Genomic DNA, 27,264 nt, shown 5'->3' on the forward strand with positions numbered 1-27,264 from the left:
CAGGCAGGAAAAGGGAATGGTTGGAGAAAAGAATTCTGGAGAGCAGTCATGAGTTCAGCCTGGAAGTTMCCAGTGGGGTGTGGAATCCCACTGAATGTTATTTCAGCATGAGCAGCTGCTGGTCCGTGTCAGACCTTGGTCAGGAGATGAAAAGAGAAAACAGGGAAGCTGGAAATGCTCTTCTGTCCTGCCCAGTGAGGACTGTCCCTATAGCTCAGCTGAGGCACCAGCACAGTGACTGTGCTCCCTGAAAACCCTACAACAGGGAATAGGTGCCTGCTGATCAGTGAGCTTCATGACAACAACACCTGGTGACAAGGGATTTCCACACGTCTGGATGTATCACCCTGAGCTGATTAAATGCAAGTTGCTGAGAGTGAGGCAATAACAAGCAGGGCAGCTCCTCTCTGCTCCCTGTGCTGCCCACTCTGTCCATGCCATGGGATCTGGAAGGCAGGCAGCATGCCTGTGGGGACAGGTTTTCTATCACAAATCTATTGAYTGTAGTGTTGTCTTGCTGACCTTTKCATGAGTCTTTATCCTTCTCAGATGTAGCCCCTATTCTGTCACTTTCCCATTGCCTTGTTCCCCCAAATCCCACTGCAGCAGTATCTGAAGGATGTTTATAACCACAGTGTTCAAAAAAAGTCTGTCTTGAAGCTCAGTAAGGATGAAAATGCTGCTATATTAACTGAATTTAGCTACTCAAAGTGAAAACAAGCCATCAAGATTTTAAAGCATATTTCCTGCGTACAAGGAAAATTGCGATTGAGCAAATGAAATGGCAGTATTGAAGAGGAAATGTCAGTATGAGTTAGCGTGCACCTTTCCTAAGGTGTCCTGCAAGAATAAAACAGTCAAGATTAGACAGAAAGACATATGCTAAGGCAGGAATGTTAATCCCTAGCTTAAAACTCCTTGTGCCATGATACAGATTTCTGCCTGTGAATAATTAGAATAAAATCAGAATAAAATGTAACTGCTTTGATATCAGCATATTTTCAATGTGATAGTAAAGCATAATAATTCCTCTTCCTTTGTCTTTTTAGAGCGCTTTCATCAACAGACCTGCCCTAGGSATTTTACCTCCAGAGAACTTTACAGAAAAGCTGAAGGAGTCTTTGCTATCAGTAAGTTTGAGATGGCTGTGATGAGTTACCATGCTCTGGGTTTAGGGACAGGGCATATCAAGGGCTGTTATGGGTTTTACTAGGGAACCCCACAGAGTAACYGTTCTCTCATTGCCTTCCCACTGCAAGAAATGAGATCAAACCCTTTTCCCCAAACTGACAGCTGAATGTGAGAAAGTGGCATGTCAGTTCTGCACAGATGCAGCCTCTTTCCTTCTGGGCTAGAGAGCTGACGAGAAAACACAGTTTCAATAATGCCTGTTCACTGTGCTTTCATGGGAGATGGTGGGACCAGTGGCTTCTCTTTGTCTTGATTGAAATTGGAAGATCCTTGGGACTGGAACTGAGCCCAGCCCTCTGAGCTGCAGTTGGCATTGCCTTTCCTCACCCCAGGCATGGTTGGTCTCCCACTATACCGAAATTCATGGTGCTGAAGACAGATCCCTGTTATTATCAGTGTTATTATTACTTTGCACAATACTCGTGCTCAATATTTCAGAGTAATTTTCTGTSCTTGTTGACAGGTGGCTCCTAAGGGTCTGTCACAGGTGGTGACCATGTCTTGTGGATCCTGYTCTAATGAAAATGCCTTTAAAGCAATATTCATGTGGTACAGAGTAAGTAAAATATTAAGGTGTTTTTTTAGGTTTGTAGAAATAAGTATTCATCAGAATTTTTACTGTAAAACAAAATGAGGCTTGGTGGTTGTCTTTCTCATGATGTTCTTTATATTCAATCTAGTAAAAAATCTTTACTAAAAAGTCTTCATCTAAGCTTTTTCTTTRTATTGACACAACTTTAGAAGTTATAAAGGCAAGTTAATCAGGAAAATGCAGGTTGCAGTCAGTATGTGAAAGCCATAGTCAGGGTGTTCCTTGACTCCAGTCTTGAATACCAGCATTACTGGTTTGTGGTTCAGCCATAAATGCATTGGTTACAACTACAGAAGAGCTCATGTTGGATTGTTTGGGTTTTTTGCAGAATAAGGAGAGGGGCCATAATAGTGTCACAAAAGAAGAACTGGAATCTTGCATGATTAACCAGGTAACATTTGTTCTTTAGCACTCCTGCAGGTATACCACTGATTTGGGCTTGTAAGGGGAGATTGGGAGGAAAGGTTTGGGTTGCTATATGTGAGGTGGAATCTGGGTTTTGTAAATTTAGGAATTGGTGAAGCACAGAGTGGTCCTAACAAATATCAGCCAGTGTTCAGGAATGCACAGGGGTCCAGCACAGGGCAGCCCCAGCCTGTCCTTGCTGAGCCCCCACAGCCACCCCATAAAGAGCTGCTCCTAAATTGTGTTTTATAGGGGCTGATTGTGCTGGAGGCTCAGCCTTGTGTGAGCTCACCTGTGCAGTGATGTCAGGACACAGCGTGAAACACCAGGGATTCCTTTGTGTTAATGACAGGTTTGGGAGGTCAGGCAGCTTCTAGGGGGTGACCAATTGGTTCTAGGGGTGGCTGTAACAATTTGTGGTGCCTGATGGCTGCAGAGGGCAGCTCAGGAGCAAGTTGGGGTGTGTGAGCCCTCACTGACCTCACTGTGTGCTCTGCTCTGCTTGCAGCCCCCTGGCTGTCCCGACTATGCCATGCTCTCTTTCATGGGCGGCTTCCACGGCAGGACCCTGGGTAAGCTGAACCTTGTTCTCACCTCATCCCTCAGCTCACTCTGTTTGTTCTTAGTGCAAAAGCTGTAGGTTCATTAAGGCCCCACCAGCACTGAAACAGAATGTTTGAGTGGCAATAGGAATTGATTTTATATATCTTGAAAAATTCTTTTCAGACAGGCTCTTATTTTCATTCTGAATCCACAGTTTCCTGTCTATACTCATGACAATCTAACTCCTGGGGTGAAATCCCCACAAACGTGCTGTCACTCACTTTTCCTGGTTTATATCAGCTCAATCCCTGCTCTAAGCACATCACCTGTRAGTGTGAGCTTTGTGAGCAGTTGTCTTTGGAGGGATGAAATCCACCTCATCTGAGCAACATGTTGAGACTGACAGAGGTTCTCCTGCTCTTCTGGAACACTGCATGTGGATACTGATGCTTAMAATCTAGAGCAATCCATTTAAGCCTGACTAAATCCAATTATCCAGTATTTCAGAAAACAGTGAAAACAGAGCAGTTAAGAGAATTCTACTGTCAGGCCATTTTTCACCTCTTGGTAGCTTTTTCTTGTATTGTTCCTAGATAGGTATTATTTTAATTTTTCCTTCTCTGGGTTTAGGTTGCTTAGCTACAACTCACTCTAAAGCAATTCACAAACTGGACATTCCCTCACTGGACTGGCCTATTGCTCCATTTCCAAGGTTAAAGTATCCCCTGGAAGACTTTGTGAARGAGAATCAACAGGAAGAAGCCCGTTGTTTAGAGGAGGTAAAAAATTCACTGGCAGCTCTCTGCTGTTTTTGATTTGAAATAATGAATAGTGTTGGTAGGATTAGTGCTTTTCACTAAAAGAATGTTTTCAGGGGTTGGAACAGCTTGTGATTGRACCAGCATTCACTGTTGTTTACAGTCAGACCTTTTTTCCTGCTGGCTGCTGGGAATAGAGGGCTGCATGAGTGATACCAAAGTGAAGTTTCACCCTCAGAACTTTGTTGTATCACAATGAACTCGTCTGCCAGGTCTTGCCAAAGGGCCATGGGCTGAGAGAGAGCACAGTGTGGATAACCCTCTCTGCAGAGACAGCCTCTAGCAGTATTTCAGCCTTTTCAGCTTTTCCATGGCAGCTTCTGGCATAAAGCTCTGACTGTGCAGGGRTGGACCCAAGTCCACTTATCCAAACCTGCCTCACTTCAGAGAAAACAGAAAGCACAGCAAATGGCTTCCCTGGGGTTGCTCCAGGGCAGCTTTGGGTGGGAGAAATGCAATGCTGGAAGCCATTATTTTGTAGATAAACAAACAAAACACAAAGCCAAAGGTTTCCTTAGCAAGTCTGTTCTTGGCTTTCTGGCCCCCTTTGGAGATCTTTGTTTTGCACAGCCTGCAGGGGCTGTGGGCCCGAGGGCTTTGAGGGAAATTTCAATCACAAATATACCACTAACCACARCAACTGGCACTATGAGTTTAATGAGAATTTTCTGTTTGCCCTTTACAACAGGATTTCTGCACTATTTCATCTGATTAATTTTAATGTATCTGAAGTGAGTGACTGGAAAAAGTAAAWTTTTCAGATTACTTTTTCTAATACATTAGCAGAGTTTTGGCTTCTGACACAAAATCTATCCCCTTCCATATCACTTAGGTGGAGTGACAGCAGTGTCACAGCGAGCTGCAGTGGTGCTCACCACACTGCCAGCTGAACCTGGTTAGAGCTTTCACAACCCTGTAGGRAAATGTGCAGCTGGTTAGAGTGTGGCTAGACATGATTTAAACCCATSCAGGAACAAGAAAGCAGTGTTAAATGCTGGAAGAACAACTTGATAATCCTTTGTGCCTCCTGGCAGCTTTATAGCCAGKAATGTCTATGGAAAGTTGTTTTGCTGATAAGATTTAATCTCGCTGGTAGGAAACATGTAATGTCCTGGAAGGAGAATGTACTATAAATGTCTGATTCACAGGTGGAAGACCTGATTGTAAAGTACAGGAAAAAGAAGAAGATTGTGGCTGGAATCATTGTGGAACCGATCCAGTCRGAGGGTGGGGACAATCATGCTTCAGATGACTTCTTCAGAAAGCTACGAGACATTGCCAGAAAGGTAATAAAACATTGCACTGGGCACTCAGTGGYAGCTGAACATGTCCCCACACAGTATGGGTGTCTCCAGGCTCTTGGAGGGCTCCACAGGCTTCCTTAGCAGAATCTGGGGTAATTACACTGTAGTCAGATAAAAGTAACCCTGATCTCTTCCACTTGATTCACACCTAATGGGTTCCTCGGTCCAATAAATTATCTTCTAATTTCAAAGTGAGAGACAAATTACTCTGATTCTTTAGTTATGAATTTTGCAAGTGTGTTCTTTAAATGATAATTTGTTAAGGACGTTCAGYTTCTGAAGAAGCAGTTTGGAAAAGGGTAAATTTTTAATGATGCTTTTAATTGCAAAAAAAAGCTGAAACACAGCTCGAGTCCACCCATAGTGCTGATATTGYAATAAAACAATGAAAAGCACAGATGTCTTAATACTTGGAATGAAAGTTACCTGTTTAGAAGCTGTGACCCTCAGTAATACCTACTCCATGCTTTTTTTCACCCTCAAAACCTCTGTGTGCTGAAGAGATGCTGCCAAAGCTACTTCCCCATYGTTTTTAAAAACAGTATTGTTTTTATTGTTTTTATGATATAGCTTGCCCTCCCTGTCACAAAGTTGTGACAAAATTGCCCTACACGTAAAATCCCCACAGTGCCAGCTCACACGAGTAGCTCTTTCAGCAGACTTGTCTGAAAAGGCAGCTTTTCAGAACCCTAAACTGAACAGCTCCTGCTGCTGGTACTGCCTTTGTGCCACAAATGCCCAAYTTGGACTGGGGACAGAGACTTCTTATTTAAAACAAACAAAGCTCCTAGAAATTACACTCTGCTTCCTCAGGAGCTTTGAAAATTCCACCTCTGCTCCTCCCAGATGCTTTCAGGTATCCTCTAGAAATGCTCAGACTATGTAAAAACATGTAYTTTGTGAATATAGGTAGAAAACAAGTTTCTAGTCCTTCCTGAAAAAAAGAAGTGAATTTTTAACTGTGAAATCTAACACCCAGTGAGTGGCATTGGTGGAGGGACTGAGGAGGGGAAGTTGGGGCAGTGAAAGGAGAGGAAGGAGGGGTGTTGCCTGTGACTGGTTTGTGTTTATGTGCTCACTAAGGGAGCACATAAGGGACTAAGCACTAAGGGAGGTGTTTCTGTTTTGGGAAGGAGGGCTCACATTCCCTGCCCCTCACGTCTGTCTCTGCAGCATGGCTGTGCATTCCTGGTGGACGAGGTGCAGACGGGAGGCGGCTGCACAGGAAAATTCTGGGCACACGAGCACTGGGGCCTGGATGACCCAGCTGATGTGGTAACGTTCAGTAAGAAGATGATGACGGGAGGATTTTTCCACAAAGAGGAGTTCAGGCCAAATGCTGTAAGATTTTCAATGAAACTCAAACTCTGTGACCCCCTGAGGAGTGGCTGTAGATCCATGGAAGGGATAAGGTTTCCTTCAGCAGTGCAGGTTCAGCTGGCTGTTTACAGAAACTCCCTGTGTGCTCACCACTTTTACTCCACTTTTTGTCATCACCAAGGTCATAAAACTGGGGGAGGGGAGAGAAGAACTGACTTTAGTCTAATGGAACAAGCCTTCAGTACAAAATCCAACCACAAACTGACACCTTCTCCTTTAGGGCAACTTGGGAGCTTCAGCGCTTGTATATCAGCATTACAGATTCTGTCAGCRAGATTTCTTCTTTGCATTAATGGCATTTTAGATGTAATAAATGAAAAAAAGAAGTCAAATTAAGGGGAAAAACATAAAGCTTGATGTAGAAGCCCATATAGATGATGCTGATTTCCTGTTATCTATAGCTGTGTTTCAATGAGCTGTCAGAGCAGCAAGACAGAGTGCACTGAGTGAGAAGCAGGAAGTAGTCACCTTCTATTTCAGCTCAGCAGGGCAGTGGGATTTTGCTTTACAGCCTGAAAAAGGGGGTTGGTGAAGTTAGTGCATGCTTTTTCATACACCATGTTTGCACTGCCAGTGTGATGCCTTGCTTTTCTGAATTTACATTGATTTGCCTGTTAATATGTTCCACAACTCTTTTTCCACCCTTTCTCAAGCCCTAYCGGATTTTTAACACCTGGCTTGGAGATCCATCCAAGAATCTTATGCTTGCTGAAGTCATTAAGGTTATTAAAACAGAAGACCTTCTAAACAATGCAACCCACGCCGGGAAAGCACTACTGACTGGGCTGCTGGATTTGCAGGTAAACATCTGGAAGGATTGTAGACAAAAAGGAGAAATTGGCTGATGAAGTAAGGCCTTATCCACTTTAAACACTTGGACTGAGGAATTCCAKCTGAGGTCTAGACCATTATAATAAYGTCAACACAAGCCTGAATAACTGTGTCCCATTTGGAATTGAAGTAAACTTTATTTTACCTACTTTGAAATGCTGGGTTTATATAGCTTAATCCAATATAAAGCTTGATCCCCAAAATATCTGAAGGTATGAACTGCAACTAATTTAATTACTTTGCTAGATTTTGTTACTACAAGCAGCTGGTATTTCATTGTCCCAAAATTCTTTTTAAAGGAACGTGCTTTCATATTTTGTTCCAATTCTGCTCAGTTGTTGAAATGAGAAACTTGTAGCTTTCCCTGTCTTGTTTGAGGGAAATTCCTTACAGCTTCTACTGTGGAGCTCTACAGACAGGCATTTAAGGATAGTCTTGCAGGTGCTCACCTCCCAAAGGCATTTTGCATGGAATAATCCCAAACACAGTCTCTGCTCTCTCCACAGCTGTAAGACATAACAGGGAGGAGAAGAGAAAACAGTATAATCTTCATAATTTGGAGGGCCAGAATGCAACTTGTCCTATCCAAGAGGTTGCTCTTCTAAAAGTTGAGGATTKTAATTGAGAGTAAGTGGCAGATACTGCTGGCAAGTGTCTTAGTGCAGGGTAACAATGAGCTGCCTTCTAGCCCTGGTGCAGATGGTTTATGCTCTGTAGATGTAGATGTAAGTAAGGTGTGTTACACTCGTTCCAGGGATGATTTTACTTGGTCCAGCTCATGGCTCAGATCCATTCTCCCTCCCTCCCTGCTTTGTGCTGGGCTCTGCAGGCTGGGCAGGACACGAGGCTGTGTGAGCTGTGCTCCACTCCAGTGGAGCGAGGAGGCAGYAGGGCTTCCACCTGGCAGAGCCAAGCTTGCACCAGGTGCCCTCTGTTGCAGCAGCTGCCATGTGCTTGTCTCTCTTTGCAGGCTCGTTACCCCCATCTCATCAGCAGAGTGAGAGGAAGAGGAACATTCTGTTCATTTGACACTCCAAATGATGCAACTAGAAACAAGTTAATTACAATAGCCAGGAACAAAGGTAAGAAAGTTTGGGTGTATGGATGAGCTTCACGTGACAAACAGTAGTATAGGTAATGCTTTACATTTTCCCTTTTCATGTGGTGTGTGTGTACTGCAGTATCAGAGGACAGTGGTGAAATGACAAAGCTGTAATTAGACTTTYCTGGAAGTTCTTGTCAGAGACCTCAGAGCAGTCCATTGCGTGATGTGTACATTTACCAGACTCAGTGGGTCTGAGGTTACTGGAAGRGATCTGTGTAGGGCATGAGTTTCTGTAACATCGGTTCCATAGTCCTCTGCAGGGACCTTAGGTGCCTGTGGACATGGCTTACTTCTAGAGACAGATGGGAATATAGAACAAAGTTAATGTCACTCAGGAAAACACAGAGAGAAGAGTATGAATATTATGAATACCTATTTCCTATACCTAGGAATACCTAATGATGAAATATGAGTGCCTAAAGTGAGCACAGATGTACAGTGACATCCCTCTTTTCCCCCAGAACTGTTACCAGCTGCAGACAGGGCCAGGTATCAGGAGGGAAACCTTGGGATCCATACTAACATTCTCTTTGAATTTAACTGTRTGGCCCTGTTTGCTGCTGTCTGGTTTTGCTGTTTCTCCTATCTCTTGAAAGAAGCAGGCAGGATGCATCTAAACTGTAGTGAAACCAAAATTACAGAGCGTAAAAGACAACTCTTTTGTTCTTGGAAACTAAGCCAGCAGGKAGAGAAGGCAAGTGGTTTCATGGTAAACCAAGGCTCTGCTTTGAGGCTGGATAAGCTCAGCTTAGTAATARTAGTTCTCATTGCTCAAACATCTCCAAGAATTGATTTTGGGGTAAAAAAAGTATCATGCATTTAAAGCACTGCAGGAAGAGGTTTGCTGCCACTGAGATAGTTTAACTTTTAGTAATTAAAACCAAACTAGTATAAAAACCAAATTGTAAAGAAACTTCRTGTGTCTTGTTCTGGCACCAAGTTACTTGAACAGTAACTTTCAGAGCACTGCAGCTCTGAAATCTCAGATGCTGTTTGAGCTCTCTGCTGGGGGGAGTCTTTCCATTGCTGTTGGGATTAGTCCCAATACTCCAAGTGTTTTATARAACAGCTCCAGGCTCCCACAGTGTTCTTCTAAGCTGCTGTGAAGCTTGAGGCCATTCACACCCCGATGTGTTGTATCATGGTGTGGCTGGCAGGATTTAGGGAGTTTCTGCTGCCCTCCAGTGAGAGTATCCTCATTCAGAGGCCTGGATTTTTCTGGATATTTGGCAAAGATGGAAATGACTGGAGGAGCAATTCTGTTGTTGTTTCAGGTGTTGTTCTGGGAGGCTGTGGAGACAGATCCATTCGTTTCCGTCCGACGCTGATCTTCAAGGATCACCACGCGCACCTCTTTCTGAACATTTTCAGTGACATCTTAGCAAACTTCAAGTAAAAAGCAGTTCCCTCGCACCGAACAGCTGATTATGAAATTAGTTTGCATTAATTCATGTCTTCTTTACTTACGAGATAAGTGTAAAGTCATAAACTGAGGTTTGTGTTCTGTCTGTAATCCTGCCCAAGGCAAGCTGCTCCATGCACACGCGCCCCAGGCAGAGCATTGGCACTGGTCACCAGCAGGTACATGCAGCTGTCCCTCACTGTGCATTCCCTAGAAAATGTGGCCTGGTGCATTCCCYAGAACCTCCCTCTTCTGGCCTGGGCCATGTTAACAGCCGAGTCCTCCCTACAGCCATGTCCCTGACTCTCCACTGTCTGAACAGGACCTGGTACAGTCTGTTTTCACAGGTGACCCTGGTAGATTTGCGTCCAGAAGCAGCAACAACCGTGGCCAAACGCTCAGAGTCRCTCACCTGCCACGCTGAAAGTGCCATTCTCTAATGGCAGCTGGAATAGAATCAGTGTTTCAAGGAAAGCTCTGCTTTCCACCACTGCCAAGCACAGTATTTTAGAGTAATTTCCAGCTTTATTCCCTCGAGTACAGGCTTCTGCCAYACCAAGTGGATCAGGGCACTGTCAGCTCTGCCCAGCCTGCACTCACTGCTTCAGGGGCTCTGGTGCCCTCAGCCACATGTGCAGCACTGCAAGTGGCACTGAAGCCCTTGTCCTTTTGTCCTCATCATGGATGAGTTTTAAAACTTTTGACTTCTCTTACAAGCAGACTTGTATAGAGAAAACCCTACCCTGACGTATGTGATTTGACAAAGCTTAGAGAACCATGYAAAGCACATTCTTCCACTTCTGCCAGCAATCTTAGAATGATTCCAGATTATTTTACCATTTGCCCAGAACACACAATAGCCATTAATTTATTAGTACAACTTCTACATGAATACTTGAGGTATTTTGTAAAACTAAAGCAGAAATGCTTAWTCTTAGCCATTATCTGGTATCAGAGCCACTACAGTGAAGGCCTAGTCCTGACTGCACATTTATAATGCAAAGTRATTCTATTTTTGTTCTAATAGTATATTCTAAGTCATTGATACTTCAGAGATCTTCTAGAAAGCCACAGAATCAAAAAAATGTGTCAACAGTTCATGAATTTGTTTCTCTTCAGAGAATTGTTTTGGATGTCTCTTTACTGTTTGCTGAAGGCTGACTTGAACTAGACCTGGTGCCTTTTTCTTTTTCTTGGTGAGCGTCTGGATTTTGTTTACTAAGTTTTAACTTTTTGTTGTGCACCAAAACAGGGACCACAATGGACTTTACAGTTGCCCTATTAGGACCTGACCACAATTTTTAAGTACATAATAAAAGAGACAGAGAAGTTAAAAGATTTRCATGTTTAATACAGATACCAAAATGTGAAAAGGTTCCTTACCTGCTTTGAGAAGTGTTAATCATGGTTTTCCCATTTTAAAGTACTGGTATTGGGAAACACGAGTCACTTCTGCCAGCTTAAACCCAGTGAGATTTCTGCAAACCTCTGCAGAAAGCAGAATTCTGGTACCAGCTGGGCAGAACCTGAGCAGGTTTTTGAACAGAGGTTGTAGAAATCTGGGGGAAAGTAAAAATTGGTGTTCAACAAAACCTCATTGTCATTGCTGTCTTCGTAAGCGTATTATCAGCAAAAGGAAAGTCAAACCGAGAACTGGATTTGGCAGCATTTTGGGAATTAGTTTGTTCAACATATCAGTGCAGTAGTTTTAGTGAATGTCTCTAGCAAGTCTTGTACTTTTACAGAAGCAAAGGTCCAGTAATTTGAAGTCTTACCACATCTTCACTTTTATTATGACTACTCTAGRTGTTTTTATAATTTTTACTGACACTCAGTAACTGTATAATTGTGTACAACATGTTGATGAAATCGTTAGAGAATACATAGAAAGCACTGCAGCTGAAGCATATAAAGTTAATATTGTTTACAGCATACTGTGGACAGTGCCAAATAAATGTTTAAACAAATACTTAAGTACACTTCATGGTGTAACTAGTAACTGTACACAGATTCATAACAAATGACATCTCATGTGTAATCAATATTCTTAAATAAAATATTTATAATTGAACTTCTCCAGGGAGTTTCATTTTATACCCAGTATGTGCCTACACTGAACCATTAGTGCATATTAAATATATTCTGATGAAAATAAATCTCAAAAAAAATAGTGTACCTGTCCAGCCCACTGTATTTTGCAGACATGGTGTTTACACCAAGGAACATTTGGATTTTTTTTTTTTTTTTATATTGCTGTGCCACACAGTATCAGCCAAAATTTAAACTCACAGAGCTCCATTAGGAAAAGTTCAACATGAATAAAGAATAATTCAGCGTTACCCTGTTCACTTAAATGGCAATTTTGCTTATCTGACTCTGCTGATCCACCAAAACACAGAGGTTTCGCTTCACATGAGGAAGAAATAAGGAAAAGAACACTCTGGATTATTGGTGAGGGTCAGTTTATTTGCCAGTTTCAAATAAAGTAAGAGCTAGAAGAGTGGTGTAAGGAGTTACCTTGATTCTGACAACTCAAAAAAAAAATGTGTTACATGTTATAAGTGATAGGTTTGATTCTTTCTCAGGTTTAAATTCCTCATTTCTACAAAGGTTTTGGAAAAGGAGGAATCATACCACCACSATGGAATAAGCCCACAGTCCTTCATGACACTGGTGCTGCTTTTCCCATTCCAGTGGAGAAGCAATTTCTGTAAGAGGCTCCTGAAACATTGTCCCAGCCTCTAACTCAGCCTTACAGCTGCGCTGCCAGTGTCTCTCACAGCACACCCTTGTTTTGCCCAGTTCCATTCCCATCCTGGAGACCCCCTGAGGCTAGGAGACCCCACACACCTTTGCAGTTCCCTCAATTGCATTAACACATGAGCATGTGTCCCTCTGACATTCAGCAGTACTCATCATATCCATGTACTAGACCAGCATTAATTTCCAGAGGCTTCCCAGCCAACCCAAAATTGGCTAAAAGAAAAACCGAGTTAGAAGTGAAGATGCTCCAGCAGCTCCTGCRGTTAATTTCAAGCATTTTTTCATGTTTCATAACAACCAAAGAGGCCAACTGAAACAAACAGCCAGGGTCAGCTCCAGTAATTTGGCCTCCAAGGGCACATTCCAAGGAGAACAGCTCAGACTTGGAATGCTGTGACATTACTGAATCCGACATGGAACAGATGCTTCTCACACCATACACGAACTGCAAGAGCTTTAATCCAGTGGGCTGCTCTTTACCACTGTGAATTTCCACACTGGGTGCAGTTAGAGCAGGCTTTGGACAGGAAAACAATAGGGATGTGTAGTTTGGTAAACTACTTAAACCTCATGGAACAATAAACACAATGAACATGCTACATGGATAATCACTGGAAATGAGTTGCTGTATTACACAAGTTCTCCAAATATTTGAGTAAACTTCTTTTTRTCTATAATCTGGCCATACTTAATTGTAAAATACAAAGTGTCTGTACTGTCAGACCGTTTGAACTGGAGGAGGAGCTCCTCCTTGCTATCTCCAACTTCATCCAAAGTCACCACTGTCTCTATAGGACAGTAAATGTCATTCCGTCTTCCCCAAAAYGTCAAGTGGGCCACTCTGACCGTTTGGCCACTTTCACTTAAGTAGATTAATCCAATAATTCTTCTGAAAAAGTAGCTCATCCCATACAACATCACCCCAGCAAAGACGGCGATGCCAGTTGTATAGAAGAGGATGYTCTCAGACACCTGGCCCTGCAGGTAGAGGTAGCAGATGGGAGGCAGCAGGACCACAGAGGTGGCAGTCTGCAGCAGCTTCAGCCTGGACAGCACCCTGCAGTACTTTATCCCTGGGAACCTGTACACCAGTTTGAACTCTTCAGTCCTGCCATCCACAGCGTTCTGTTGGAGCACAGCAGCAGGGGCTGAATGGGACAGACACACAGACGGCTCCCGTGCTCTCCTGAGGTAATTACTGACACCATGAACGCGCTGGGTTTGTGACTGCAAACACTGCCATGAACCAAAAATCCAGGGCTGGTGAGCATCTTCCCTTCTCCATGACCTTGTCCACAGCGTCTTCTGTAGACATCTGCCAACAGCTGGTGYCATGCAGACTTTAGTCCTAACTGTGCAGAGCCGAGCCTGTAAGGAAAGATTCCCACCSGTCATCGTTTGAGTCCTCTTTAAAACCGAATCGGTGAGCTCAGAGCTGGTCCCTCGGCACCCCAGCTCACTGTAACTTTAAACCGATGTTCTGACAGGAAACTGCTGTTTGTACTCGCATCCGTCCCGGCAGAGGGAGAGGGAAAACGCTTGTGCTAACAGTGCTGCTGTCAGTCAGCTCAGTGACCGACCCTTGCACACCCGCTGTCTCTCGCTGTCTGAGCAACAGCACACTGCAAACTGCTTCCACCTGGTGACACTGGCGACTTATTAAATAACCGCTGAAATAACCATTTCAGGGAAACAGGAAAAAAAGACACGGTAAAGGGGAGGAGAGCGCAGAACGGGAACGGGAAGAACGGACGGGAAAAGGCAGGAAGAGAAATCCCGAGCTGCCCCCGCCACGCTGCAACACACGCGGGCACGGGGCTGTGCGGGGACCCGTCAGCGAGCGGCCCGCAACGGGATGGAGACAGGGATGGGGATGGGGAAAGGGAGGGAGATGGGGAAAGGGAAGGAGATGGGGAAAGAAGAGAAGGAGGGGAATAGAGAACTGCCCGGCCCGGCAGCCAGCGCTCACCGCCGCCATGGCCCCGCCACCTCAGCGCGCCTGCGCCCGGCCCCGCGCACAGCCCGCCGGGAGGGGCGGCCCCCAGCCCCGCCAGCCCCACTGCCATGGCGCCGCCGCCCTCAGCGCTCTGCCTGTTCGACGTGGATGGCACCCTGACGGCCCCGCGCCAGGCGAGTGCGGGACGGGGCTGCGAGCCCGCGGGGAGCGGGGCGGATCGCACATCCCGCCCGCGGGGAGAGCGGGGCACAGCGCACACCGCATCCCGCATGCCGCGGGGCCCGGCGTGTGCCGCATGCCGCGGGCGCACCCAATGTGCCGCTTAAARACGCGCACGCTGCCGCGGGTTTGCGCTGATTGTTGCGGATGGAGGCGAGGGCCTGCGGCAAATCTGACGGCTCTGTTTTGGACCCCAGAAAATCTCGGCGGAGATGGCGGCGTTCGTGCAGCGGCTGCGGCAGAAGGTGAAGGTGGGAGTGGTGGGCGGCTCGGACTTCGCCAAGATCCGCGAGCAGCTGGGCGAGGACGGTAAGGGCCGGGCTGATGCAATCCCTTGCTTTTAACTGTCTTCCTGGTGGTGGTGTGTTGCTACTTTTGCCGGCATTTGGAAACTGCAGCCTGTTTGCAYTGCACAGGGGTGTCTCGGCATCACTTTAGAGATTGTTGCTAATGGTGAAATCCTGCCCTGGTGACAGAATCTCGGGATTCGCASTGCTGGGAATCGTGTATGTGACATRCCCGTGTGGGCTGCTCAGCTGTCGAGCATATCCCTCAAGGACCTGCTTTTGCTCRCTGTGAGGTTATGATTCAGCGCTGGATTCTTGCCTTAGCCTTTGTTTTTAATGATCTTTACGTGATTGATGCTAYTGATAACATTCGGTTATGCCCAGACAGCTTAGAATTTGTTTGGCTTCCGAGCAGTCTCCAGTAAGCCACGTCAGCTTGTGTTATGAGTCTCACAACTCCCAGACCTCTACTGAAGATTGGTAACACTGAGGAAACAAACCTAAAAGAGCAGTATTTGACTTGCTCTCTAGCCAGGCTGTGTGCCAGGGTTTTGCAGGATTTGAGGTRTTTGGTCATTTCTTTACATTCAATGCAAAGAGTCACGTTTTTCGGCGAGGAAAGGCCTCTAGGCAAAACTAAAGTAACTCAGACAAATGACTTTGTGTGATTTGAGGTGTGCGTTAATCTTAGTAAGAAATGGGACTAGTATTAATCCTGTGCTTGATGCTATGCTACTGAAACTGTCATGCTTTAGGAGRTAATGTTTGCTGTATTGTAACCTAATGTATAAGAATTCTGCATTAAACATGCAGGGGAAATGATGAGTTACTGTCTTTTTGTTTGTTTGCAGTGATTGAAAAATACGACTACGTGTTTCCAGAAAATGGCCTGGTAGCATACAAAGATGGGAAATTCTTGAGCAAGCAGGTAAGTGTGAAATTTCCAATGGTGGGAAAAAGAAATTTGTAAACAAGATTTTGATCTGTTGCTACAGTGCAGTCTTCTATAATCACCCTTCCAAAGGCCAAAATTGCTGCTCTTTTCATGTGTTGCTCCTCTTAATGGATCATTCATTTGGCATGTAATGTTTAACATAAGTAATGGAGAGTAAACATTTCAAAGAGGTCCTGGCTGAATTTACTGCCTTGACCAGTTTACTGCAGGAACAAGCCCCTATTTCTTCATGTTTGGCTATAGCAGACGTTAAATGCAGCTTTTTGTTTAGAGCTGCTGGGTTTCTTTCTGGAGTACAAGTAGGGATCATATTAAAGGTCAGTTTGGTGTTACAAAGTGAATAAAAAAGAGCCTTTAGTTAGTATGTGTGCATCAGCTGACTGAAGGCGTGTTTGTTTCTCTGTGGTATTAACCATGCCTGATTTCCCAATGTCTGTGTTTTCCATGTGACTTGCTTTTAGAATCTCAGATTCTGGACCCTTGGTTGAATGGTGTTTGTTTTGTTAGAGCATTCAGGGCCACCTGGGYGAGGAAATCCTTCAAGATGTCATCAACTACTGCCTGAGTTACATTGCAAAGATTAAACTGCCAAAGAAGAGGTATGTGCACACTTCTCACTGTGTCCATGTTCTCCAGTGTTGAATATCAGGATGTAAAGGTCAGCTCAGGGTGCTCAGCAACAAAATGAGTGAATTGTGCTTAGGGAACAGCACTGTGTGTGTGAAACAGAGCTCCATCCATGCATGCAAAGATAAGTTTTCAGCCAGGAGCACAGGATTTGAAAGACTGATTCAACATTTTTCTGTCAGAGGGAGGGAGATTCAATTYTGAGGTAGGAGTGTTTTCTTGACATGTTTGGAATTCAGCAGCATGTTTTCCAGAGGTGAGAGGTGCAGCCAGACCAGCTCTGTGTGATGTGTGAGGTGCAGCTGCTCCAGACACTGAAATGCACAGTGTGAGGCAGCGCAGGACACTGGCCCCATTACTGTGAATTTTGCAGCTTCCTCCCCAAAACTGACAGCCTGGCCTGTCAGCCTCTGAGGTTTGGGTTGATGGGATGCTCCAGTCACACTTGTAAAATCAAACTGCGCTTTTAAAAGTCAGTAAGGATGATGTTGAGGTTGCCAGATTCAAAGTTCAAAAGCCTCGGTGCCAGAGGTATTTGCATGTTTGGGGGTTTATGCATGTAATGGGAAGCTGAAGGAGACAGTTGATCCCATTTTCTTTAGAATTAAACGGAAATGTATTGTGATATTTAGTGTTTTGAGCAATTTTCTCATGTATTTTCTGTCTTGTTAATCAATTCTCTTGCAGAGGCACTTTCATTGAGTTCCGAAATGGGATGTTAAACGTGTCCCCCATTGGGAGAAGCTGCAGCCAGGAAGAACGRCTTGAGTTCTATGAATTTGATAAAGTGAGTTACAGCTCTTGAAAAACACCCAGCTCTCTTGGAGGAGGCAGTTATGGCCATATTATGATTTTTTAAAAACCTACATACTTTGTGCAGTTTTTTTCATTTTATTCCTTTCCATGTGGTTTAACTAATTTCCTCAGTCAGACCTCAAGCAATAGACAATGGGGTTTTTGTTGCARTAGTTTAAATGATTACTTGCAGAAGGGTGGGTTTGGCTCATGTTTTTAGTCCAATAYCCAGTGTACTGAACATCCTGCCTCTACACACAGGGTTCCTGAAAAACACTCTCCCAGGTAAAGCCATACTTTCCTGGTGTGTTCTTTGGTGTAGCAGCCTGGGTCCATTCAATAAAACCATTCTTTTTTTTTTATATTTTTGAGGTGTTTTGGGGTTATTTTTTCACTGACAAATCAACACAGCATGTAACTGTTTGGTTTTGTTTTGGTTTTTTTTTCTTAACAGAAGGAGCATATAAGAGAGAAATTTGTAGCTGATTTGCAAAGAGAATTTGCAGGCAAAGGCCTCACATTTTCTATAGGTAATACTTTTAAATAATATAATTTAAAGCATCAATTAATTTAAATTTCATTTAAGTCATACTCTTATGGCTGTGATGTCCCATCTCATTTGTGTGACAGATCTCTATGGGGGTGGTTGCAGGCAAGACTGAGCCTCACTTTCCTCTCCGGCTTTTATTGGGACATTTTAATTGAAATCCATCAACAAAGAGAGCTTCATTTCTTGTCATCAGTTCATTGTCCTTTAATGTCAGTTGTGTGACTGAGTCTGCTCATTTTGTAGCCTGTTATATGCTTCTCACTAATCACTTCTCTGATTAGTCAGAGTTGTTGCTGTGAATCAGTTTTGATCAGAACCACTSCCTCAGTGCTGTTCCAGTTGCCCTTGGTTCTTCAGCTGTACCTGCAATGTGTGGGAKGAAGGAAGGAATCCAAAAGCATGTGCAGGCTTAAGGAAAAAAAAAAAAAAGATAAAAAGGGGGATTCAATTTTTCATGCTTTTTTTCCCTTTTTTACCCTGTCCCCTAAAACATTACCACATTTCTGCCTTTTATTATTTTTCAGAATTGCAAAGTATGGTTGCTATTAGTGCTCAAGCACTAAAGCAAAAGTCAGCTGCAGTGTAGCTCTCCTGAAGCATGYTGTAAATACCTTTGGGACACCTGCTTCCAGTGGGAGTCCAGCTTTTAGGGACTGGTGAAGGCCAWGGTTTGGAACTGGAACAGTTCTTGTCCTGTTAGGATGTGTTAAAAAGGCTGATTTCCTCCCTGTTCTGCTCTGAAAGCCTTAGAAAGTCTATTGCCTATGAATTTATGGCTGKACATACACCAGTGGATGTGTTCATCTGTGTCCTTTCTAAAAGTAAAGGGCTTAAGTGTAATTCTTTTTAAAAGGTTTCCTTGAAGAACAGTGAATATTTGGCAACATGCTCAGTCTTTTGTATTTTTTGAATGGATCAATAATGTCTGAATCACAGCTGCAATAACTTGATACCTTATAAAACASTTTCTGTACTTGCAGGACTTAACTYCATGGTCTCATAACATTTCTGTTAAGCTCCTTCTGCCTAAAATCTCACCCATTCTAGTTTTTATGTTACTTCCTCTCCCTTGAGAAATATGTTTTCAAAATGACACAAGTCTTGGTTCTTCTCTCTCCTAGGAGGCCAGATAAGCATCGATGTGTTCCCAGATGGCTGGGACAAGAGGTACTGCTTAGGAATTGTTGCCAAGGATGGGTACAAGACTATTTATTTCTTTGGAGACAAGACTATGCCAGTGAGTATATTGGTTTGTTCCATTAATTTCAGAGCTGCTGTTTTTAAACCACAAGGACTGCAGGTTCTAACCTTATAGCCTTAATCCTGACAAGAGCTGAAGTCAGGATATATAAACACATGTCCGTGTTTATGTGGCTGCAGCTGTGAAGTTTTCCTTCTGTTTCCTGAAGTGAATACAGGGTTTTTGACTTAACAGAGGTCGTTTTGAAATTGCAGTTCTGTAATTCTTTTAAACACCTCAGTGAGGTGACTGTGTGAAACTGATTATCCTGCTTGGTTAATGTCAGTTGATGCTTCTTGTTGGAAGGTGTTTATTAAACWTATTTATTTCCCATTGAGTTTAATGCTGTGCCTTTACTCAGAGCTCTGCAGGGCAATTCAGAGGCTTTTAAAAATCCTGAGCAGAGAGCTGGCAGGAGCTTGTGAGGGTATTGGCAAGCACMGGGACTTAGATGAAGTTAAAGCTGTTTGAATATGGCCAAGGGACAGTGTTGGGMTAAGTTTTATAAGAAAAGGCTTAGTTTTATAAGAACTCAGAGTTATAAAACTCTAAATTACAAAGAGCTTTCTTAATTTTWAAATGTGAAGTTTTATAAGAGAAAGACAAGCTTGACATTAAAAGTTATTTTCCCCTGAGATCAGTTGCAAAAGTAATCACCTGTCCCTCAGGCAGAGAGTTCACAGACAGTTCATTTTAAACCCTCTAAGTGGCAGTGCAGCATTTTCAGAGTGTTGGAGTAGCAAGAGCTGATGCTGACCCTGTGAAAGCAGCRTGGCACTCAGAAATTTGGGAATTAAGCTGTGGATTTGGGGGTTCTGTGCTCATACAGTGGGAGTGCTGTTCCCTGAGCCTCATCACTGCAGGCCCTTGGAAAAAGTCCATTCTTTCCCTCTTTTCCTTTCTCTGTCCCTTTTTGACACCATACTTTATGTTGAACAAATCCTCTTCTGCTTCCAGGGAGGAAATGACTATGAAATTTTCACAGACTCCAGAACAGAAGGCCACAGTGTCACATCCCCACAGGATACAAGAAGAATCTGTGAAGAGCTATTTTTTAAATGAAAGACTTTTAGAATTCACACTTCCRAGACGGTTAAAACAGCAAAATAACTTGAAACATCGTCTTCGTTCTGTATTGTTTTTTGTAATTGGTCCTGAATATCAGGTGCTTTGCAGGTCAGGAATTATTGAAGGGAAATGTTTTAATTAAAGACCACTGCTGACTGGGGGAACACAGCAGAGCTCGTTTAGCACCCTCCTTTCAGTTTCCAGTCACAGAAGTACTTTGTTTTCTTTTTGCTTGATAGTGGGGTTTGGGTTGGTTTATATTTTGGGCTGGTTTTTAAGATACAAGTAAACTTCCTTAACTAATCAATTACAATAGGGGGAAGGGGAGGCATAATCTGCTTCTTGATGATTTATGGTCTCAAAATTGGCCTGCAAACCTTTATCCCTAATTTTTTATATTGAGGCTGCTTTTTAAAAGATGAACGTTTTTAAGTTGTTTTTTTTTTAAATACTTACCATATGCTATATGAATTAACATGAATTTTAAGACAGTTGGGATTTTCTTGTCTAAAACTGGAAAATGAGTAGAAGGGACAGGTTTTATTTCTTCSTGGGATGAGGGAAGATGGAACTGAGCCAGAAATCCCTGACTACCACCCCTGGRAAAGCTGGGCCAGCTGGTGCCAAATTTCCTTCCTCAGGAGGAATATGGTACCAAGGCACAGTCAAGTCACGGTACCTACACTCTTTGCAGACCAAATATATAAAATCATTTGTAAAAATTAATCAAAATAACTTAAGCACATTAGCAAAATATATTTTTGTCACTTTCTGATCATTTTCTGAGATTTCTGGTTAAGGCATTAAGGGCAGGTGAGATTTTTTGCACTATGAAAATGATCTAAATTATGTTTCTATTAAAATTGAAGTTAATGCCTGACATTGTAATGGTTAGTATTACTTTTCTCATCTGGCATTAGGAAAGTAATCTTGTGTATTAGYAGTAAAGGAAAATAAAATCTTGTTCTATCATGAAAAAATATCCCATTTGTCATTTTGGCAAATAAAATACTTAAAGCAGACCTGTTGTATGCTGCCTCTGTACAAAGAAAGAAATGAGTGACTTGAATCTTTCCAGYTGCAGGTTCATGTGATACTTGCAGAGTGAAAAAGCAGAGAATAGAATCAATGTGTACCAACCAAAGCCCCCAAAAGAGCTTACAAAAAAAGGGGAGCTGTAATGCACCTCATGCATCAAAGTTATTTTCTCTTTTATCACCCTCCTACTACCTTCTGCTTTCTTCCATAGTGTAACTCCTGTTTTAATGGGAGCAGACTTAGGAGCAAAACCACACAGTGAGAATGCTCTTTAAGGAGCATTGAAGAGCTGCTGCTTTGTGTGCACACWCGTGTCCTGTATCTGTGCCTTGGTTATTTCATGGCTGATTGGCAGAAAGTTACCTGTGCTAAATATCCTGTGCAGGACYAAACCCARGCTGCTTTTCAGCCCCAAACACCACAGCCTCCTCCTCCTGTCCTGGCCTTGTTACTTCCTAATTCTTCCAGTGATTCCAGTTAGGTAAGGTGAAAATATTTCCTTAAATAAAGCTTTTAAATGTCACCACAGGAATGTATATGCAGGCACCTGCATTCTCTTACTTAATGCTGATCCTCTTCAGCACCATTTAGCCCAGACACAGGAAAGCACTGTAATGGTTGCATTTATTGTAAAGAAAGCAGGGTGTGATATTCCAACAAGCTGCACAGTGATAAACCCACCACTACCAAGGCTTACGGGTCATAAAAAACAAAACCAAACCCAACCCCACTACACYATGGTGGAACACGGGTACAGCTAAGGGAAAACAAGCCAGCACAGCAGTTCCTGACCCCACACYCCTGTGCTGTCCCCATCCACACCTGGGAACAGATCAGCTGCTGTGAAAGGCTCAGGGCAGGACAGTGAGCACCTCTTGGTGAAGCTCCAAATACACAACTGAAGCTACACTGTTTCATACAACTAACAAGAGTTGCACCTTTTTTTTTTCTTTTTTTATTTGCAAAGTCAATAAAAATCCACTGTTAAGAATGTAATAGAGAGAAATGCTTCATTTGAAAAAAAGTTGTGGAAGGCAAATAGGAACAAAAACAACTTAGTAACACTACAACTACATGAAAAGTCTGGGGAAGGGTGACCTTATCACATCCTACCAAGTTCTCCAGGGAAATGTGCAGAATCTASTTCACCAAGACAGCTGAGCCTGTAACTCACAGGTATTTAATCCACCTGAAGTGCATTAAAGTCACCTGAGCAGCACACACCTGCTGTGCAGCAGTGCAGGTGCCCTGYCTGCCCAGTGGCACACCATGGCACTCAGCTGGATGCAGTCTAGAAGGCAAATCTTCAGCCTTGTCAAAAGTCASACACAGAGGCTATGAAGCATCCACTATTCTACAGTTTCCTACCACTTACCTTGAAGCAAATTTAAATTCGGGATGGGATTTTTTTTTTCTAATACTGGCCTATAAAATCTGTTGCTAATCAACCATCAAGGCACCTAAGTAAATTCACAAACTCTCCCAGCTCCACCACCACAACAGTTTCCACACCTGTGCAGCCATTCCACTGGCAGTGGTGCATCTGATGGGCACAGGAGTGTAACCACCTGAAGGAGATTTTCCAGCCTGTGGCAGCTGCTCTCTTTGTGAACTTCCTTCCATGAGGAAAACAAATCAGCAGTGAACACCTCTGTCTGTAAGCCAAGGCATTCAGGCACTGGTATCAGCAATGAAGGTGCTGCACCCCAAGGAAGAGCAGCCCCAGGGGATGCAGGGCTCACACAACGCCCAGGTCTCAGAGTTGTGCCTCTGCTCGACCAACCTGCTCTCCTTGAAACCTCTCTCTGCTTCCCCTGGGCATTTCCTGCAATCAGTTCACAAGATAAAAGAAAATCCAAACCTCCCCTCCTCCACCAAGCACACAAACTAGGTCTCTTTAAATACAATTTTTTGTAAACACATTATGCTAGATTTTTTTTTCATTAGCATTTGAATTGCCTTTTTTTTTGTTTCATTTTTTTTTCTTTAAATCAGGCCAGCTGTAAAAAAAAAAGGTAATTTTGGCCTGCTTCTTCTTTATTGACAATGCAGTATTTCCTCACGCTCGATATTCTTCAGCCAGGTCCCTGCAGCAGCCACGTTCCCAGGGGACACCTCAGGAGCTGATGACGTGCCCAGACCACGTCTCGTGCTTGGTGCCAGGGGCCAGGTGRGTGATCACCACCTCCACTGCCTGCAGCTTCTCGTTCTTGGGAGGGATGGTGCACATCTTGTAGGTGACCTCGTCGCCAGCCACGGGAACGTACTCGCCCTCAATGCTGCGAAGAGAAGCTCTGGTTAGTCACCAATAAAAATCACACGGACACTGTCTATTCTGCAGTTTGTTGAAATTTTTATCATCATTGTTATGTTGGATGCTTCAGGGTTTTTATAGAGCCTGTCATCCAGCAAAGTCTGATTTTGGTTGTCTTGCAGTGAAATCCTATGAAAATACTTAAAACACTGCCATCACSCTAAAAAAGCAACCAAGGAGAAAAGTACAAAATAAAACAAAAAAAAAAAACCACACAAAACTCCCCATGCCTTAAAGAAGACTCAGGTGAGCCCAGGACGCACCTGGAGTGAGCTGACTGTGAACCGTGCTCCAAGCACTAGAGGGCAGGGCTGCCACTGACTGTGGGGATACGGTTTTTAAATAAAGAAAGTGGATCTCTTTTTGTTTTAKTTTCTTTTCCCCCTTCTCACTTAAGCTTTTGAAGTTTGGGGTTTTTTTCCCCTTTTTTCTTAACAAGAATTCTACCACGGAATGGCAAGATTTTACCTATAGGTTACTCCACATAACTCAGTTTGCGGTACAAAAAAACCAAAAGGATCCCAAATGAGATACAGTATCAAATATTGCAAAATTACTTGGCTGTGAGAGAGTCCTGCCATCCTGATGTGTTGCCCTGCTCATCCAGCACTCAGGGAGATTTCCAGGGGGCTCCTACCTGGCCTCCCCAGGGTGATGCTGTGGGGTGCTGGAAGACCTGCACTGTGCAATTGCACATGAGCCCATGTCTGGAATCAGTGGGAGATGGCAAAAAGGCTTCACCTGCTGTTCAAAACAAGGTGCTGATGACACAGAGAGCTGCAAAGTGTAACAGCCCCTCCTCCCCTCCTCCCCTGTGTTCGAGATCAGAGCTTTGGAATAAAAATCCCAGCGTGTACCAATGAAGGCTGGCAGAGATTCCTCCATCCTGCACTGCCACGAGGCTCTGACACTACAGAAGATGCTTCTCTACCTTTCTTTAAACACACCCACGCAAGTCTACGCTCAGCTTCCCCTGCCCTGGCAGCCCAGGCTCCAGAKTTCTCCTTGTTTGAAGGTTTTCAGTGTTTCTCAGCAGTGTCTGTATTTGGGGACAGATAAACACTGATAACAAATCCTACTGGATGCCTGATTGGGGTGGCTTGCCTGGGAACTCCCGATGCACTGGAGGAAAGACAGGTTCAGGAAAGAAAAGAAAAGAAAAAGTGGTGTAGGCCAGAAGTTTGTAGTGCACCACTGGGTTTGTTACTTGCCTTCTCTGAGAGCACATTGGGAGCGTGCTCACACCACCCAGGAATTTTCCCCTATGTTTCTGTTAATCTGAGCAGGGATCTCAGATGTCAGCAGGGCCCTTTATCTCCGCTCTCATTTTGTGACCCATTATTCTCAGGGCTTTTCTATGGCAGGAAAGGCTGGCAGGGCTGATAGGAGGTGAATACACTGGCCCTTACTGCCAGCTCTAACCTCTCATCAGAGCTTGCTTCTGCTCACACTTCTGAAAACCTCTTCAGCTTCATCTCCAGCCCTTCCTCCTGTCAGCTCCTGGCTGCCCAGGGAGCTGGTGCCAGGCTGGGGTGAAGCAGGAGCAGCCCATTCCCAGGGACAGGACAGGGTAWCCAGGCGTGTTCAAGGGAAGCTAAAAATGGCCCATTAATCWGAACTTCTCCCATGGGAAATCCAAWAGAAAAGTCATTGTTTGCTAACTGATTGTATCAACACGATATTGAAAATGCTCCTGTATCTAAATAYGAATCTGAAACCTGCTGTGAGGAGTTAAAGGCACTCCCAAGGCCTGTGGTTTGAAATGCAGGTCCTGCAAACTTGATTTCCTTGGAAATGCCTCCACTGCCTGTGACTGTGGCAATCAGACCCACAAGGGCATGTCCTGAGCTGAACCCTCCGGAGCAGTGCCTGGGAAAATGGCAGCAAATTGAAGGCAGAAAAAATATTTACAGAAAAATCAAGATAAAGCCTCCTTCATGAGACCTGACAGCCCTTTCCAGCCCACGCAGGCTGATCCCACTGACCTTTATTCACTCGCAGCCTCTCCAGGCCATCCTGTKTCACACTGGACAGGCTCCACTCCAGCCCCCACATCTGACCTTTGCTGGGACTGTCCTCTCCAGTTACTGCCTCCATTTATACCCAATTCCAGAAGCTTTAAGATCCTTTAGGTCTGAAGGGATTTCACCCCCAGTCCTTATGTCCTTTCAGGAGCAGAGATTAATTTCCCTTTTCTAGTGYCAAAGGAACTTGCTACCAAATACCCACTTTGCTACCAAGCTCCCCCTGATTTGGAAACAGCAGATTTGCAGCAAGGATGTGCTGGAGCCTGAGCAGGAGACATGAAACCCCAAGAAGAGACACGGGAAAGTGTTGAGAGTGTCAAACCACAAATGAAATAAGAATGGCATATTAAAAAACATATCACCTTTCCTACTTGAACCTCTTGAAGCTGGAGGAACCTTGGTATTTTTTTCCAAAAAAAAAAAACGTGTTGCTATAGAGTTAAACCCACATTACCATGAGCAGTAACTCCCCTTGGCACTGCAGAGCCCCAGCACTGCCCTGGYCCCTGCTGGGAGCTGCAGGCACCAAACCAAATGGATGCCCTGCCCAAGAAGGGATCTCAGGTTTGGATGAAATATCTTTTTTTTTTAACCAACAGGAACCTCACATGCTATTTAAAAGATCCTGTAAAACAGGATGAGCCACAGTTGGTAAAATAAACATTTGAAATCTGCAAAAGTAGGTAAATAGGGTTAATGCAAAAGGAAAGTGGCTTCATGGTCTCCTGAAGCACCAATACACAAAAGTTTTAAGCTCCTGAAAAATGGAGATAAATTAGGTACCACTTGAATATTCAAAATCAAGTGAAGAAGAAGTACAGCTTGAGCATTAAAAAGGGGGAGTTTGCTGGGGTATGCTCTRTTTAATACTGAAATATGAATATGTGCCTGGGCAGGTTCTGGTGAGATTTGGATTGCACTGGTAAAAAAGTGATCGAGTCCTCCGAGAAACAAAGACCAAGTGAAAGTGAACCAACACACACACAGAACCTGCCTCCTGTGAAGCACTCTGCAGCCAGGGAAAGGGGAAGCAAAGGACACACTGAGCTGGCACTGAGAGCCACCACAMCCCTCAGCCCTGAGAGGGGACTGCTTGGGCACTGCCTGTGCAGCCCCTGCCCTGCAGAGGAAAAGAAAAAAAAAATCAAAATAATTGTTGWCCCACATTTCTAATGCTGAATCATGAGGTTAAATACTTGTGTTCCTTCTACTGAACAGATCAGATTATCCCCAAAGTCTGCACAGCCCTGAGCATTACCCAGAAAGGTGCACTTTTCTCTGCTAGAAAGCAYTTCTTGCAGGGCTGAGCATTATGCTGGCAGCATCAGATCCTTTCCTGGTTTCATTACTTATCCAAGCTGACACTACAAGTGACAGGAGCTTGTGACAAAAACCTCATTTGACCCCAGCATGGCTTCACCTGATCYTGAGTTTGYTGTCTTSCCCTGCTYGCTGAGGYRACCCTTCCYCACCAAGGCCAGGCCTGCCCTTTGCACAGCTGGGTATAAAGGTTGTGGCCACACAAACATCTCCAATTTCATTTTCTGTTTGTGGCCTTTCAGCTTTTCTCCCACAGATCAGACATTCTCTCCTCTCCTGCAGCTCTGTGACCACGGGTTATYCTTGGCCTAACAAACACGAGATCATTAACTCATCACCCCCAGTGCACACCAAAAGCAAGAGGACAAAGGTCCTGGTGGGCAGCCTGAAGTGACCTGTGAGTGGACAGTGCCCCCTGAGCAGTGTTTGCCCACCAAAAGCTGCCTCTGGGACACACAGAGATTTAGCCCAGCACTGCTATCACTGCTCGTGATGCTTGGGAGAAGAAACAAACAGCACCCAGATTGTGGATC

General features: G+C 44.1%; 4 protein-coding genes across 4 annotated transcripts in view; 2 read left to right on the forward strand and 2 right to left on the reverse strand.

Moving 5' to 3' along the window:
* Positions 1–11,152, forward strand: part of ABAT (4-aminobutyrate aminotransferase) — a 51,185-nt gene extending 40,033 nt beyond the window's left edge. The window contains exons 7-16 of the mRNA XM_057380720.1: positions 1,050–1,130; positions 1,655–1,747; positions 2,112–2,174; positions 2,697–2,760; positions 3,362–3,510; positions 4,698–4,835; positions 6,027–6,194; positions 6,887–7,033; positions 8,035–8,146; positions 9,444–11,152. Of these exons, the coding sequence (XP_057236703.1) occupies positions 1,050–1,130; positions 1,655–1,747; positions 2,112–2,174; positions 2,697–2,760; positions 3,362–3,510; positions 4,698–4,835; positions 6,027–6,194; positions 6,887–7,033; positions 8,035–8,146; positions 9,444–9,565 (1,137 nt within the window). The 3' untranslated portion in view covers positions 9,566–11,152. The remainder of the gene's footprint in view (positions 1–1,049; positions 1,131–1,654; positions 1,748–2,111; positions 2,175–2,696; positions 2,761–3,361; positions 3,511–4,697; positions 4,836–6,026; positions 6,195–6,886; positions 7,034–8,034; positions 8,147–9,443) is intronic.
* Positions 11,153–11,215: 63 nt separating this feature from the next.
* Positions 11,216–14,338, reverse strand: TMEM186 (transmembrane protein 186). The gene is made up of 2 exons (XM_057380721.1): positions 14,304–14,338; positions 11,216–13,702 (listed from the first exon to the last, which is right to left on the reverse strand). Exons 1-2 carry the CDS (start codon positions 14,310–14,312, stop codon positions 12,965–12,967), a joined length of 747 nt encoding a protein of 248 aa, XP_057236704.1. The 5' UTR covers positions 14,313–14,338; the 3' UTR covers positions 11,216–12,964.
* A 19-nt stretch (positions 14,339–14,357) lies between these two features.
* On the forward strand, positions 14,358–21,084 carry PMM2 (phosphomannomutase 2). Its single transcript, XM_057380722.1, has 8 exons — positions 14,358–14,464; positions 14,708–14,819; positions 15,649–15,725; positions 16,260–16,351; positions 17,067–17,166; positions 17,629–17,704; positions 18,846–18,961; positions 19,922–21,084. Exons 1-8 carry the CDS (start codon positions 14,399–14,401, stop codon positions 20,024–20,026), a joined length of 744 nt encoding a protein of 247 aa, XP_057236705.1. The 5' UTR covers positions 14,358–14,398; the 3' UTR covers positions 20,027–21,084.
* A 593-nt stretch (positions 21,085–21,677) lies between these two features.
* CARHSP1 (calcium regulated heat stable protein 1) overlaps positions 21,678–27,264 on the reverse strand; it is a gene marked incomplete at its 5' end in the record, with an annotated part of 13,794 nt that continues 8,207 nt past the window's right edge. Inside the window, one exon of the mRNA XM_057380718.1 lies at positions 21,678–23,349. Within this exon, the coding sequence (XP_057236701.1) occupies positions 23,187–23,349 (163 nt within the window). The remainder of the gene's footprint in view (positions 23,350–27,264) is intronic.

This window comes from Malurus melanocephalus, unplaced genomic scaffold (genome assembly GCF_030028575.1).
Source record: "Malurus melanocephalus ecotype Western Australia unplaced genomic scaffold, MMel_1.1 scaffold_468, whole genome shotgun sequence".
Lineage (NCBI taxonomy): Eukaryota > Metazoa > Chordata > Aves > Passeriformes > Maluridae > Malurus > Malurus melanocephalus.